The 14,830-nt window shown below is 50.1% G+C and overlaps 2 protein-coding genes across 2 annotated transcripts in view; both read left to right on the top strand.

Annotated features, from left to right (window-relative positions):
- Positions 1 to 14,830, top strand: part of LOC309448792 (uncharacterized protein) — a 168,113-nt gene that overhangs the window by 99,624 nt on the left and 53,659 nt on the right. The window lies entirely within an intron of this gene.
- On the top strand, positions 8,101 to 9,015 carry LOC309448716 (olfactory receptor 14J1-like; the record flags this gene model as incomplete). The annotated part of the gene is made up of 1 exon (XM_082070441.1): positions 8,101 to 9,015. One exon carries the CDS (start codon positions 8,101 to 8,103, stop codon positions 9,013 to 9,015), a length of 915 nt encoding a protein of 304 aa, XP_081926567.1.

The following is a 14,830-nucleotide window of genomic DNA, read 5'->3' as shown; positions in this document are numbered from 1 at the left end:
ATGTCCGATTTATTGATCAGAGGCGACACATTTATATAGTCTAAGGCTAACGTGTTACATACTGATTAGCTCATCTTTGTGCAAAGTTAGTTCAGCTGAGAAAGTTTCACAAGCTATGTTCCCATCGCTAACAGTTGCTAGTTTCATAGTCATGAGATATACAGTTGCTAGCTTCATAATCATAAGATATACTTTGTTGCAAGGAGAAGGCACCTGTTTATCACCGCATGTCCCTTGTTCTTTGTTCTTGCTTCAGGACGCTGTAATTTTCCACTGCAGCACCCTTCCACTGCCACCAGGCCCCGCTCCCACAACAGACCAGCCAACTCACTATATACATAAGACTATGTTATAGATCAATTCACATCATATGAGTTTAGACAACCCACAAGAATAGACCAGGGTAACATAGATTTGCTGCTAAACTTTGTAAGAGTAGAATCAGACAGGACTGAGGTTCTTCATGGCTTCTTTGCCTCCATCTTCACCAGCAAGGTCTCCTGGGACTTTGTTCCTGAAGGCAGGAGTCTGGAGAACACCCAGCAGTGGATGGGGCTCAAGTCAGGGGTGACCTGAGCAAACTCAGACACCATTACAGAACAGGAGATGGGTCACTTGACCAACTCCCTGACCACAAATATCACTGTGCTGTGCCACCTGAGATTGCCAGGAACACCCACCTCTTGGTCCAGAGGAGTGTGACTCCTCTTGAGCTGTCCTGTCCTGTCTCCTCACTCACATGGTGATTTAGTTACGCACTTTTCTGAAATATTCAGTCTTCATGAGCAGATGCAACAAATCAATATGGACTGGAGGCTGCTGATGCCACCTGTTCTGGAAAGGGAAAGAAGAGAGAGCAGGGAAGGAAATAGAATAAATTTGGCTTTATTGCTATTTATTATGGAAATGGTCTCTGTTTGGCTATTCTGAAATCTCTCTAATCATCCACACCAAGCTTGAAGCCTTTAGGAAAATGATGCACAGAGCCTTGGCTTGTAAGGGCATTTTCGATGTTAGTGAGCCCTCTGCTGCCATGATCCTGAACTGCAGCTACTGAGAGAATGAACAAACCTCTAATGAAGTGAAAGGCAGAAGCAAACCCCAAGTTCTGAGGTTGTTTGGACCCCGCGAAGGGCCATCACTGACACAGCTGTGAAGGAAACAACCAGTGCAGGTCCCTGTCCCTTGAGGCTGGTGAAGGGAAGACCTTGAGACACTGGTTACAGGTGGTGAGGGCCATGTGGAGGTGGCTCTGATGCCATGTCAGCCCTTGATGCTTGTTCATCACCAGAATTGCTGAGCCCTGACCCCTGGGACCTGGTAGATTTTTCTCAGATGTTTTTCAAGGCTTTTACTGTGGTCAGTGTGAGGGTTTTGTGTTTTGGGGGTGGTGTTTATGTCAAGTGCTGTTGCTTTAATTGCAAGGCTCTGGATTTCTGTGGAGTTGGAAATGCCAGTGAATTCCTCACACCTCATCCAGCTTCTTTCATACACCTGGCAATGGTCACCAGTCACCTCAATGTCCCAGTCCCACACTTGCTTGAATCCCCTATTTGGATCCATACCCATCACTGCAGGAGGTTCATGCATCCACCAGGCTCATGGATGATTCCTGAGGACCATCCAAGTGTGGGCAGTGTAAGAGAGGAGCAGAGCAGGGTCAGCTCATGGGCCATGACTGAGCACAGACACCCCAGCAGCAGCCGTTCCCCATCTCCCAGGCACAGCCATGCCCACAGCATGGAAATGGCACTGCCATACATGATGAGCCCAAGAGAGGCCTTTCTTCCTTCCATATTCCCAGGAAAATATTCCTCCTGCTCCTCCTCCACCTGCAGACATCAACTGCTTTCCATTTCTGGGCTCAGACATGGCTGGATGGGTTCACTGAAGCCATCAGCCATCTCATTGCTTCTCCCTGACGTGCCCTGACCCCTCTCCCACACCTACAATGGCCAAACACGGCTGCTCATGTGTCCCACCCTTCAGAAGAGGCCTCGAGCTTCTTGGTTCTTCCTGATGCTTATTATAAACTTCCTCACTCTCTCCAGAGTTCATGGTTACATTTCTTGTCCATAACAGCCCCTTTATGACCATGCTTCACTAAATGGTTGTGTTTGTATGATCATTTGTGCAGAAAGGGCAGTCACAGGACAGCACCCAATATGTTAAATCTGATGCCGAGTGAAATGACGTAAAGCCCTGATGAGTTCCCCTGTGTCTGTGACTCTCCTGGAAGGAGTGTGTCTCGAGAAGGGGATCCAGCTCCTGCCACTCTCTGCAGAGGCACATGAGCAGTGTCCATCACCTGGGGACACAAAGGGTGACGTTTGCCAGACCACCCTTCATCTGACCCACTTAGATGTGTGCTTGTGGATGGGGTATGGAGCCTTGTAGTGCAAATATCTATTTAATTGTCATTGCCAGAGGGGTGACCACAGATGCAGTGTACTATTTTACAGATATGTAAATATAAGCATATAGAACTGACATTCCTAGACATATTACACAAACACCTGAAGGATTGTTCATGCCTTTTAACACGATTATCCTCAGAAGGCCACCAGCTTTACATCTCAGGAAATGGGATCCAGAGTCCAAGGGCAGGATGGTTTGGGCTCTGTGCTGGGATCTGGAAACTGAAACGTGCTCCCATCTCCCAGCCCCCTGCCCTCCTCAGTGAGGGTGTGAGACATTCTGCAGCGAGGGCTGAACTCACAGCCATGACCAGTATCTTATGTCCAACTGCAGCCAGTGGTGTCCTGCCAGCTCAGGATTGGAGCTCCCATTGCGGGAGGTGTTTAAAAGATGTGGAGATGTGGCACTTTGGGACATGGTTTGGTGGAGTACTTGGGAGTGTTAGATTTACGTTTTGACTCCATGTTCTTAAGGGTCTTTTCCAGCCTAAATGATTCTATGATGCTATGATTCTATGACTTGGGTTGAAACCATTTCAATCCCATCACCTCCAGCTTCCCTCAGAGGCGGCTGTTGTGTGGCACAACTGTCCTGGCTCTCCAGGCAGGTTGGGAACTGGTTTGGTGTCTGCATTGGCAGTTTTACCCTTCCTGGGGTAAAAGGCTGTTGAGCAGAGACAGTTGTAGAGATTTGGGTCACAGGGGTTTCAAGAAATCCTGTCAAACTCTGAGCAGGATGAGCTTTGGAGCCCAGGAAAAATGGAGATGCTTTGAAGGGTGTTTGTGAACAGTGGTGCTGTCACTGATAACAGTAACAGGGAACACCTCATTCTCACTGGTGATTATGATGATGAACTAAAACTCTTTAATTTCATTCCTAACAGTCATTCTTACTTTTGAAAACATGTCCTACACCTCAGTAGTTGCGTCTTGAAAGAAGTTCTTAGAACAATGATTTTTCTCTCACTTTTTTTTTTTAATAATTTAAAGACTACAACTCTTGGACAGAATTACCCCTAACTCATCCTTCTTTCATAACTTTTCTTCTTTTTTTTCCCTGGTGTGCAGTGGAGGTGGTGTAGGGGAATATTTTCTTTTTGAGACAAAGGTGGCCAAGGAGCAGATCCCAGGTCAGGCAAAGGCCCAAAGGAAGCCAGAATCTTTATGTGTGTGCCCTGACACACACTGTCACCTGCATTTCCAGTCTCTGCAGTCCCAACTGTGCAGCAGAGTCTGGAGTTCTGAGCTCCCTCATCTGCCCTGTGTGACACGTGTAAAATGGAACTACCCCAGTCCAATGGCTGGTTTTGATTCTCTTCACAGCCTGAAGCACCACATGGGTCAGGAGACAAGCCAGGATACCCAACCAGGACTCACATGCTCTGCTCTTACAGTTCAGGTGTTCCCAGGAATCTCAGCAGACATGTCACGCTGATATCTGGGTGCAAGGAGCTGGTCAAGGGTGTCGTTTCCATTTCTGTAATGATGGATTTGTGTCTGGCTGCTGTGCAGACTCTGTACATGGATGCTGACACCTCTTGAACAACCTGCTCTGAAAGGGTTAAGAACATGGGCAGTTCTTTCTGGAAGGTTATTAGGACAGCAAAAAAGACCCTGGATTGGGGCAAATGAAAAGGGATGCAAAAGTTGTGCTCAGGACTGTTTGAGGGCACTTGTAAAGCAGCCCTGCACCTCATGTGAATTATTTCTGTGGTCACAGAGATCCTGAGAGCTTTGTCTGAATTGAAAACATGAAGGGTCAGGAAGGACAGCATCATTCAGGCTGCGTGGGACCTCAGGAGGTTTCTTGACCAACCTCCTGCTCACAGCAGGCTCAGACCAGATTACTCAGGGCTTTATTCAAACACATCTTGGTCACTTTCTGGGACAGAGTGGGTGCGCACTCCTGGGTAACAGCTTCCAGTGCTGGACTGTCCTCATGACTAGAAAGTTTCTCCCTTTCTACAGCACCTTTCCAAACACAACCATGCAAATTGCTTTTTAACCATCTACTTACACACTGACATATACCATAATATCCCACCTTGGACACAATAATATTACAGAGGGTGATACCGAACGCCTTGCTGACTTCCAGGTACCAGAGCACTGGTGGACCACCACTGCTCTGCCCATGTCCACAACCCTGTCCTTTCCTCACAGAAAGCAAAGAGGATGGACAGGCACAACCTGCCCTGGGCAAACCCCGTCACCTTCTCTTCCAGACACCCAGAAATGGGGTCCCAGTGGACATGCTCTGGGGCACAGCCCTTAGTTCCCCTGCTCACCCATTGGCCATTTTGAAAAGTGCACACACTGTGTGAGAGCTGCCAGTGGTCAGGGAGTCCCCCCAGTCTCCATGAGCTTTCAAAGATGGTGGAGAGTGGCCTCACTGTGACATGGTCCTGCTGTCCCAGCTCCTGGGATGCTGCCCCTGCTGTCCCATAGACTGGAGAGGACTGTGTTAGTTCCAGTGACCCTAACTTGATCTCCATCCACTGCTGGTTGTTCTCCAGATTCCTGCCTTTAGTCACAGAGGCCTGGAAGAACATGCTGGTGAAGAGGGAAGGCAAGGGACACAGAGAATATAACTTCTTTCTCTTATTAAATTATTCAGTGGCCACACGGTGTCTTTGTTTCTCCTTTAACTGGTCCTGCAGTAGTAACAGCTCATTATGGGGCCCTTGAATTGCCTTACAGGTCTGGACTGAGTTCTGATCTGGACTGTTGCTGTGCTTGGAGGCTGCTGTCCTTGAGACCAGATGAACTCACTCCTGCCACCCTGCCTGGCAGTTCATTCCATCCGTGTCACCGCTCTGTCTGCAGCACTGACAGCTCCAGCTCCCCCAGTCAGGTCCCTGGCTGAGGACATTGCCTCACATCTGGGCTGAGCCACCCCAGCTGTGGCACCAGCCCAGCTCTGACCTGCCACAAGAAACCTGGTACCAAGTGTCCAAGAGCCCATGTGTGCAAAGGCTTTGAATCAGAGCACAGACATGACATGGCCAAAGACTGATGAATGTCTCTCTAGACCTAGCAGTGTAAAACCAGAACAAAATGCCTGAACTCATTCAACTGAAGATATTCCTCCCCTTGTTTGGAGAAATTAGATAGTTTGCTGTGACATTCCTGGTGTCCTGTCTAATGATGGGACAAGAAAATATGATTCTCATACCGATTTATTTTGTAAAATGAAAAATACTATGTGGGAAGAAGTGTCTCTGAAGAGGAGAGAGAATCAACATCACTGATTATTTCAACTTCGAAGTTGTGCCTCTGGAGCCCCAGGGACACCTGGAGGAGCCCAGAGGGGACAGAGAAAGGGACATCATGGGCTGCTCCTGTGCTGCTGAGCTGGGCTGGGCTCCTGGGACACAGGGAGCTCATGGCAGCGGCAGCGCTGCAGAGAGACAGCTCTGCCCAGGAGCAGCTCCTCTGCACATGCAACAGGGCTGAGGGCTCTGCCTGCAGCACCGAGGGCACAGGAGACAGGCACAGAGAGGGAAACGCAGTCTGGGCTGGGAGGATGCTGAGAGGTCACTGGAAATGAAATCCTCTCAGATATGAAGCCTGTGGCTGCAGGGCATTGAACCTGCAAATCATGGTAGGATCTCAGATAGCTGTCACATTGCAGAGCCTGCGAGAGATGTAAGTACAGCTCTCAGAGATTCTCTGATCAGAGGGGAGGATGTGCTGCAGAGCAGGGATTGCCTTCTGCACTGTCAGAGTGACAAGAACTGAATGCTGTGTTCTCCCCAGGGTGGCTGTGGGGTGTAAATGTCAATGTGCAGGCAGGGGTGCCCAGGGCTGTCCTGCAGAGCAGGGTCCCTGCACCCCAGGGCTGTGCCGGGCAGGGACTCTGCCGCCTGCCAGGGTCAGCGCTCAGCCTGCCCGGGAGATCGCAGCAACACTGAGGGGAGAAGCTGTGGGGGGAAGGGCGACCCCCAGCAGGGCAGGGTCCTTCTGCTGCTGGGTTCTCCGTGGGTCGGGGCTGCTCACAGCTCCAGCTCATTACAGAATATTGACAAGAGGAGGTTTCAAGGAGAAGAAGAAGACAAAGAGTACTACAAAGATAAGGAACCTCTCTGAGTCTGTGTTTTCAGTCTCCTACTCTGGGGAATGTGTGGGGATTAAGGCCGTTCTTAATTTTAAACAAATACATGAGACACATGAACTGCAGTAGGTCTTAAAGAGAATCCTGGCATGCCTTGCCTCTCCTCTGCCTATGCAGAACCAGCATCACCTTGGCTGGACACCTTACACTTAATCTGCAATCTGTTTTCCAGCCTGCAAGCAGGAAGATGCCCCCAGGCAGTGCCCTGTGAACAGGCAGGATCTGTAGGGCCAGGGGGAGGGCACAGAGGGTGGGATGGTCTGTGAGCACTGACAGGGAACAGACATGGACAGGGAAACACCTCCCAGGGGAGAATCTCCAGGCAGCAGGGAAATGATCAGAAATGATGGAAACCAAACCCAGAATGGTTATGGGAGGGAGAAGAGAGAAAAGTCCCTATGACCCCCTGCAGTGCAGATCCCTCCGGTGAGCAGCCCCCTGGCCTCCTGTCCCACCCAGCAAAGCCTCTGCCCTCAGGGCCGGGGGCTCCAAGGCATGAAGCAGCTCCTGTGCAGCCAGAGCTCCAGTTCCTCTGCAGAGCACAGGGGCTGAGAGCAGCTGCCCGGCAGTGTTGGTGTCTGGGAGGTGGCTGCACAGCTGGGGAAGGGTGACGCTGTCTGAGTGCCCGGCTGCCCCTGCCCTGGCCTCTCTCACCCCCACCCTCACCGCATTTTCCTTCTTGCTCCCCTGCTCTGGGTCACTGCTGTTGGGATCTTGTTCTTGCTGTCAGGCTCTCTGGGGATGGTAGTTTCAGCTGCAGAGTCACAGCCTGATCTTGTGGGTCCTTTCCTGCAGGTGTGTCCATGGGCACACGTGTCCCAGCTTTGCTCTGACCTGTGGGCTGTGGGCAAATGCAGTCTGTGGGGCTGGGGAATGAGCTGTGTGTGTCCTGCGCTAAACGTTGGTGCTGAGACCTTGGGAAAGGGTGAGAGCTGTCATGGTCTGGGGTGGATCCCTCTGCTCTCAGCAGTGCCTGGTGGCTTTTCAGGGTAACATGGGAGTGTGATCAGCCCCCATCTCAGAAAGGTGCCAGCCCAGGGCAGCTGGAGCAAGAGAGAGGGACAGAGCAGCTGCCCTCACTCTGCACTGACCCACAGGCATCCTCTGGTCTCACAGGACTCGCTCTGTTCTCCCTGAGTGCAGCAGAAATGATGAGGGTTTCTGACACCCAACAACACTCCCCAGGGTGGGAGGGGAGAAGGAGCTGTAGAAACACCAAACCTCTCAAACTCAGTTTCTCATGCATGGGGGTACAGATGCTGACAGTCCCTTCTGCACCAGGAGCGGTTCCAGCTGACAAAGCTGAACCCCCGGACTGGCCCCTGCCCACCTGATCACACAGGGTCAGGCTGACTCCTCAGGAGCCCCTGGGCAGAGACCCTGCTCTTCATTGCACACTCATCAAGCACCGACGAGGGCTCCAGCCAGGACGTTCTCCTGGAAAAAGAGAAGTGTCTCTTTGTGTGACGGGGTGGGAGAGCCTGTGGGAAATGGCTTTGGTTTCTCCCAGAGAAGTCTCAATCTATACCTTTTCCTCCTATGACAGGTCCTCATGCCCCCAGGCAGCAAATGCCCAACAGCAGCTCCATCACCCAGTTCCTCCTCCTGCCGTTCACAGACACATGGGAGCTGCAGCTCTTGCACTTCTGGCTCTTCCTGGGCATCTACCTGGCTGCCCTCCTGGGCAACGGCCTCATCATCACCACCATAGCCTGGGACCAGCACCTCCACACCCCCATGTACTTCTTCCTGCTCAACCTCGCCCTCCTCGACCTGGGCTGCATCTCCACCACTGTCCCCAAATCTATGGCCAACTCTCTGTGGGACACCAGGGCCATCTCATACTCAGGATGTGCTGCCCAGGTCTTCTCTTTTTGTTTCTTGCTTGGTTCAGAGTATTCTCTTCTCACCATCATGTCCTACGACCGCTACGTTGCCATCTGCAAACCCCTGCACTACGGGACCCTCCTGGGCAGCAGAGCTTGTGTCCACATGGCAGCAGCTGCCTGGGCCACTGAGTTTCTCAATGCTCTGCTGCTCACCGCCAATACATTTTCACTGCCCCTGTGCAAGGGCAATGCCCTGGGCCAGTTCTTCTGTGAAATCCCCCAGATCCTCAAGCTCTCCTGCTCACACTCCTACCTCAGAGAACTTGGGCTTCTTGTGGTTAGTGCCTGTTTAGTTTTCATGTGTTTTGTGTTCATTGTGGTGTCCTATGTGCAGATTTTCAGGGCCGTGCTGAGGATCCCCTCTGAGCAGGGACGGCACAAAGCCTTTTCCACCTGCCTCCCTCACCTGGCCGTGGTCTCCCTGTTTCTCAGCACTGCCATGTTTGCCTACCTGAAGCCCCCCTCCATCTCCTCCCCATGGCTGGACCTGGTGGTGTCTGTTCTGTACTCTTTGGTGCCTCCAGCAGTGAACCCCCTCATCTACAGCATGAGGAACCAGGAGCTCAAGGATGCCCTCTGGAAACTCATATCTTAGTGTTTTCTGAAGCAATAAATTGCCCATCTGCTTCTACTTAGCATTTTTAATGTAACTAGTTACAGGTCCCGCCTCTCATCTCTATTTTCTTTTGTTATTGACATTGGTTTTGATGTGATAATGTTGTCATCCCCTTTCTAAATCACTGTCTGCTTTTATTTTATAACCACTGGTTGTGTAAATGAGGAGCCATGATCTGTGTGTATTTAAACAAAATAAAGGGTTCTGTAATGACACTATATCACTATATCCTTCACTATATCCTTCCTGCAAGGCTTTTTGGATCTGCAGGGACAGTTTCTGTGATGGAAGAAGAAGAAAAGAGTCCATCCTGGCAGCCCTGCCAGGGAGCAGCAGCACTTGTTCTTCCAGAGCTGTTCTGGTTCCACTCCACACTCTCCTTCTCATCCCTGGTGTTGGTGCAAGGCCTGAGTGCTCTGGCAGCTTGGTCACCGTCCTGCTGTGTGTCAGTCCTGTGAGCGCAGGCAGGGACAGGCAATGGGCACTGCTGTGACAGAGCTGGCCCCAGAACAGCCTTTCCAGATAGAAAGATGATCTCCTCAGGGCAGTGCATGATGGTTTATATCTTCTTGCAAAGTTTCTCTCAAGCATTTTCCTATAAAAGTCATCCACAGATTAAACACCAGTGTACAGCTGAACAGTGTGTGTGTGCAGGGCTGGCACACAGCAGTGTCCTCTCCCAGCCAGGCTCCTGCCAGAGACCTGCAGGACCAGCAGAGCAGGGGCTGGGCTGTGCCCCTGTGCACTGGACACCCCACAGAAGGAGCCTCAAATCAGTCATCATGGACTGGCCCCTCACAACCACCATTATCAGTACTGGACTTTCACCCAGAGAATCTGTTCTTCCCTCCATGGATGGACACTCAATGAATAGTTCAGCAGTCTGTGTTGCTTTGTACAGATGAGATGTGAGCACGCACATCATGGATGTAAGGTGACATGAACACGAGTGAGCACAAACACCATCAACTGTTCCTTGGGGTTCCATGAAGACCTGTGGCACACACAAGGTCCTGAGGTTACTTCCTGTTGGAAGTAACACCCCATGGGAAACTGCCTGAAAGCAGCACTGGGTTGTGCTTCCTTAATTGAGCTCCCCGTGTCCATTCCTCATGATGTAGGACATCTCAGATTAGTGCAGAGCAGGGTGACACACCAGAGCTGAGGTGTCTCCCACCCCTTTGGAGTGGCAACAAGAGGCTGGAGGGACACTGTGACTCCTGTCTCTGTGTGTAAAAGGGACAGACTCTGTCTCTGAGCATCCCTGGGTGCAGAAGGAGTCCTGAGACCAACTCAGATATGGAGGCCTGATGGAACCCTGGCATTTCTGTGTGTGACTCCAGGAACAAACCTCAGTGGCCCAGTGAGATTCATCTCAGGTGCTGGGACAGGATCATTGCAAGTGCTCCTGTCTGCTCTGCAACCCTTGCCTGTGATTCTCGGTTGTGCTCTCAAAACTAAGACAAAGTGGTAAGAGGGTTTCCGAGGTCTTTGGAAAAGGCAGATATCAAACCCATCTGCATGAAAAGCATGAAGGAGAATTAACAGCTGGTCAACCTGCCACCATACCCGGAATTTTGCAGTGTCATAGACATGGTGTTCCTTGGTGTCCTAGTAGCCAGATCCATGATCTCTGGGCTGGAGAACTGGAAGCTGGGTGGGAAGTTGGCTGGACAATCAAGCCAAATGTCATCAGCGGTACAAAGCCCTCCGTGCAGCCAGTTACTAGTAGTATCCCTCAGTGACCAGCACTTGGACCAACACTGTTAAACGTCTTTATTCTCCCTCTGTATGATGTGACGAGTGCACTTTCAGCTTTTCTGTGGATGATGCATAGTTGTGAGGAACCCTTGAACAACCTCGCCTGGTTAACCCTGCCTGGAGCAGGACAGTGAGACAAGTGAGACAAGGGCTCTCTTCAAACCTGAAGTTATTCTGCGATTCAATGAATCTTTCCCTTGGAGAGGATTTTGAAGGCAGAATAGGCAGAGGAAGAATAAAAAGAATAAAAGACAGAAAAGGAGTTCTAAATGTTGTTAACAAAAATACAGCAGTTCCTCTGAAGAGTGTTTTTCAACTCAAATCCTTAGTAGAGAATATATTTGATAAATGTGATAAAACAAGTATACTTTTATCTGATTGGGTCCTGGGCCATAAAAAAGGTGATGGATAGTTATGGTATTATGAGTTCAGTTGTGTCTCAGGCACTCATAATCCAGTCAGAATCCTGTGGCTGTGAAGGGGACAGTGAGGCCAGTTCTGTCTCTGGAGGTGACAGCCCAGCAGCAGGGGCATGGCTGGGAAAGAACCTCAGCCTAAGTATGACAGATCCTACCCAGGATAGTGGAGACAGGTTGTCACATCCATCCCACCTGAGAACATGACGGGACAGCAGCAAGGACATGGTCGTGTGAATCAGAGAAGCTGAAAGGCCAGCAGCACTCATGGGATTTAGGAGATCATGGTGAGGTAACTTCTCTCTGGTCAAGTGCAAGACCACATGAAGAATAACAGGCTGGGATCTCTGCTTGATTGGCAGTTTTTGAGGTGGTAAAGCTTTCTCAAGTAGTGGGAAAAAGCAGCAGAGAAAAAAAAACAAAGCCACCTAGTGCAGATTGGGAAGTGGAGACTGGATATCAGGAGGAAGAAATGTCACTGGAAGGGCAGTGCTGTGGTGCAAGAGGTGACCCAGAGGGAGCTGGATCAGCCCATGGTTTGTGTTCCAAAGAGCAGCCAGTGAGGGTGCAGACACAGCAGTGAAGGTGCAGAAATGCTGGGCTGAGAGCAGGTGGGGAAGCGAGATGGGTGTCTGCAGCCTGCAGGGGAAGAGGGGCAGGGGTAGCACCGTGTAGAACAGCCTGTGGTGGAGATGGCAAAGGGCGCTGTAAGACTGGAAGGGACCCACAGAACCCAGGTCTGTGTCCCCTTGGCCAGGGCAGTTGTCTCTGCCACTGAGGCCCAGGAGAAGACATGTTGTTCTCATGGCACTGGGGCCTCGGTGCCTCCTTGCAGCCCCATGGGGAAGCTGGAAGTTGTTGTCCCAGTGTTGTCCTTCCCTGGGCCTTGCACACCCACATCCCACGGTCCCAGGAAGAGCCCTGAGCCATGTGTTTACATCTCATATGTACAATGAAAACATGGACTTTTGACCTAGTGTTTCATAGAATCATAGAATGTCCTGAGTTGGAAGGACCCACAAGGATCATCAAATCCAACTCCTGTTCCTGCACAGGACTCCCCACAGGTCACCCTGTGTGTCTGAGGACGTTGTCCAGTGTCTTCTTGAACACTGTCAGGTTGGGGCCGTGACACCTCCCTGGGGAGCCTGTTCAGTGTCCAGCACCTCTAGGGGAAGAACCTTTTTTTCATGTCCAACCTGACCCTCCCCTGGCACATCTTCCTGTCATTGAGTAGAGCAGGAATTTCAAGGATGTTTGAGGAGGTGCCTTTAAGATTTCACAAGTCTATGTTCTATAAAGACAGAGGTTCAACTTGTGAAGCAAACAAGGCTAAACCTAAATTAGTGTGATTAGTGTTTTCTAAACTCTGGGTACAGTCACTTAAGTGTATTTACAAATCTCCTTCTTGCCAATCTTCCCTTATATTCCCACACCTACAATTAGGGTCACGCTCAGTATGAAGCTGGAGCTGACATTTCTGGCTGGTTACTTCCGTTAGTTCAGATTTGCCAGGTACTTTGGTTAGTTTAGTTTGGAAGTTCCATTCTGTTGGGAGTTTTGAGTGAGTTTTTTGCTGTTCTGCAATTTTGCAGTTGGCCCTTGGGCCTTTTTGCTCTGTCTTGCTGGGATTGGTTGTTCAGGACCAAGGTGCTCCCTTCTCCAGGACTGGCTGTTCCGTGTGACTGGAGTTAAATGACGGATTGCACTGAGTATATTTTCTTAATTTAATTTAGTTTGATTTTTTATATTTCATTTTAATTTTTAAATTTAATTTCATTTAGTTATATACATAGTAGTAGTATATTATACTATTTTCATTGTCTTATTAAAATGCTATTTCTGAACCCACGGGTTTCTCCATTCCCTTCCGTTATCTTCCATATTGCACTTAATAGGTTGGGGGACTATGTGAGAAGCTATTGTGGTCTTAGTTGTTCGCTGTGGTAGAACATTCACAGGGAAGGATGGTAGTGGTCGAGAACTCTTGAAAATCACTTTCCAAGATGATGGCACTTTTTTTTCTTTTTTGTAGTGGGAAACAGCATGAGAAAGGAAAATCATCAGAAACTGCAGCTCTGGAGGCCCAGAGTGGAGCTCAGGATCAAGAAATGTCATTCTGAGCGCAGTGCTGTGGTCATTCAGAGGGACCTGGATCAGCCATGACTTTGTGTTTCCAGGAACAGCTGGTGAGGATGGAGAGACAGCAGCACAGGTGGGGACACAGTGGGGTGAGAACAAGGTGGGGAAGCGCATGGGGTGTCTGCAGCCTGTAGGGAAACAGCCACAGGTCTGGGACAGTGCAGGATGGACTGTGGTGATGGCCAAGGGCGCTGGCAAGGCTGGATGTCCCTGCAAGAGCCAAGGTCTTTGTCTCCTTGGCTATAGCTGGTGTCCCTGCGAGTGAGGCCTAAGAGGAGACACATGGTTGTCATGGCCATTTCACCCCATTGCCTCCTTGCACCCCCAGGAGGTGTCACACTATTGTCCTGCACTGGGCATCGCACTCCCCACAGCCCCAGGAAGAGCCCTGAGCCACACGTGAGGGACAGGATCTCCCTTCCCAGGGGCAGGGGCTCAAGGCTTGGCCATTGTCCTTCATCAAACAAGCCAAGGGTTTTTATGGCATCAGAGCTGCTGCACTTTGCCTTTGCCTGATGCAATCACTGCCTCCAATTATCTGCTCTAACGAGTCCCTGGGGAGGCTTTGTCAGTAACAGGCCTCAGTGGGGCCCATTAATGCTTCAAGGTACTTCGGGGTTTGCTTCTGACTTGGACTTCTTGAGGAGATTCTTCGGTCTGTCCTTGGTATCTGAGCTTCATGGACTCAGCACCAAATATGCCATGGGGCTCATTAAAACACAGAAAGCCCTAGAGAGCGATGTTTCTTTCTGTAATTTCATTCACATCTTCAAGACTTGTAGAACTAACTGGAGAGGTTTCAATGGGACACTTAGTGATGAAGATTTCAAAGAAGATTTCAGAAAGGAGGGCTTTTTCTTTCAAGGGTATTTTCTGTCATTTTCCGGTGTATAGAAGAAGTGACAGCAGCATTCTACACTGGACATTGATCCCGAGGGTCTCCTGGAGACATCTGGACAGGCAGGAAAACAGTACCTTGAGGCTGGACACTGTATGGACAACCTTGCTCCTCACCCCCACCCCCAGTCTGCCGGTTCCCTCATTGGCCACCAGAGACTTGCATCACTTTTCCTCCATCAGACTTTTCCACTGAGCTCTGCAGGAGATGCTGCAGCTCCTGTGCACCAGCTCCACCTGATCTCCTGTGTAAACACTGCACAGTTTAACAAACAGCAAAACACTTTCCTCAGCTGTGTGTGTAAGCTGGATCTAATGAGGTCCAGCATCCACAAGGGACACCCACACAAGAACTGGTTTAGACAGAGAGATAGAAAAGGATAGATATAAACACAATTAATGTGTTGACTGCCATGTTAATTAGAGCTCTGAAGAATGAGTCAAGTTTGTAACTCCCTGAAGCTCAAAGCAGAAACCGGACAGTTGAGAGGCCACTGAATGACCAAAGAGCAAGTGGAGGAGAAACCTGAGAGCACTGGGAAGGGCAGACGTCCAGACAGTGCTGGAAAGTTGTCCTT

The sequence above is a fragment of the Streptopelia decaocto genome (assembly GCF_964273445.1).
Source record: "Streptopelia decaocto genome assembly, chromosome: 21".
Taxonomy (NCBI): Eukaryota; Metazoa; Chordata; class Aves; order Columbiformes; family Columbidae; genus Streptopelia; species Streptopelia decaocto.
Note: the sequence above shows the minus strand (reverse complement) of the source record. Positions and strands in the feature narration are given on the sequence as shown.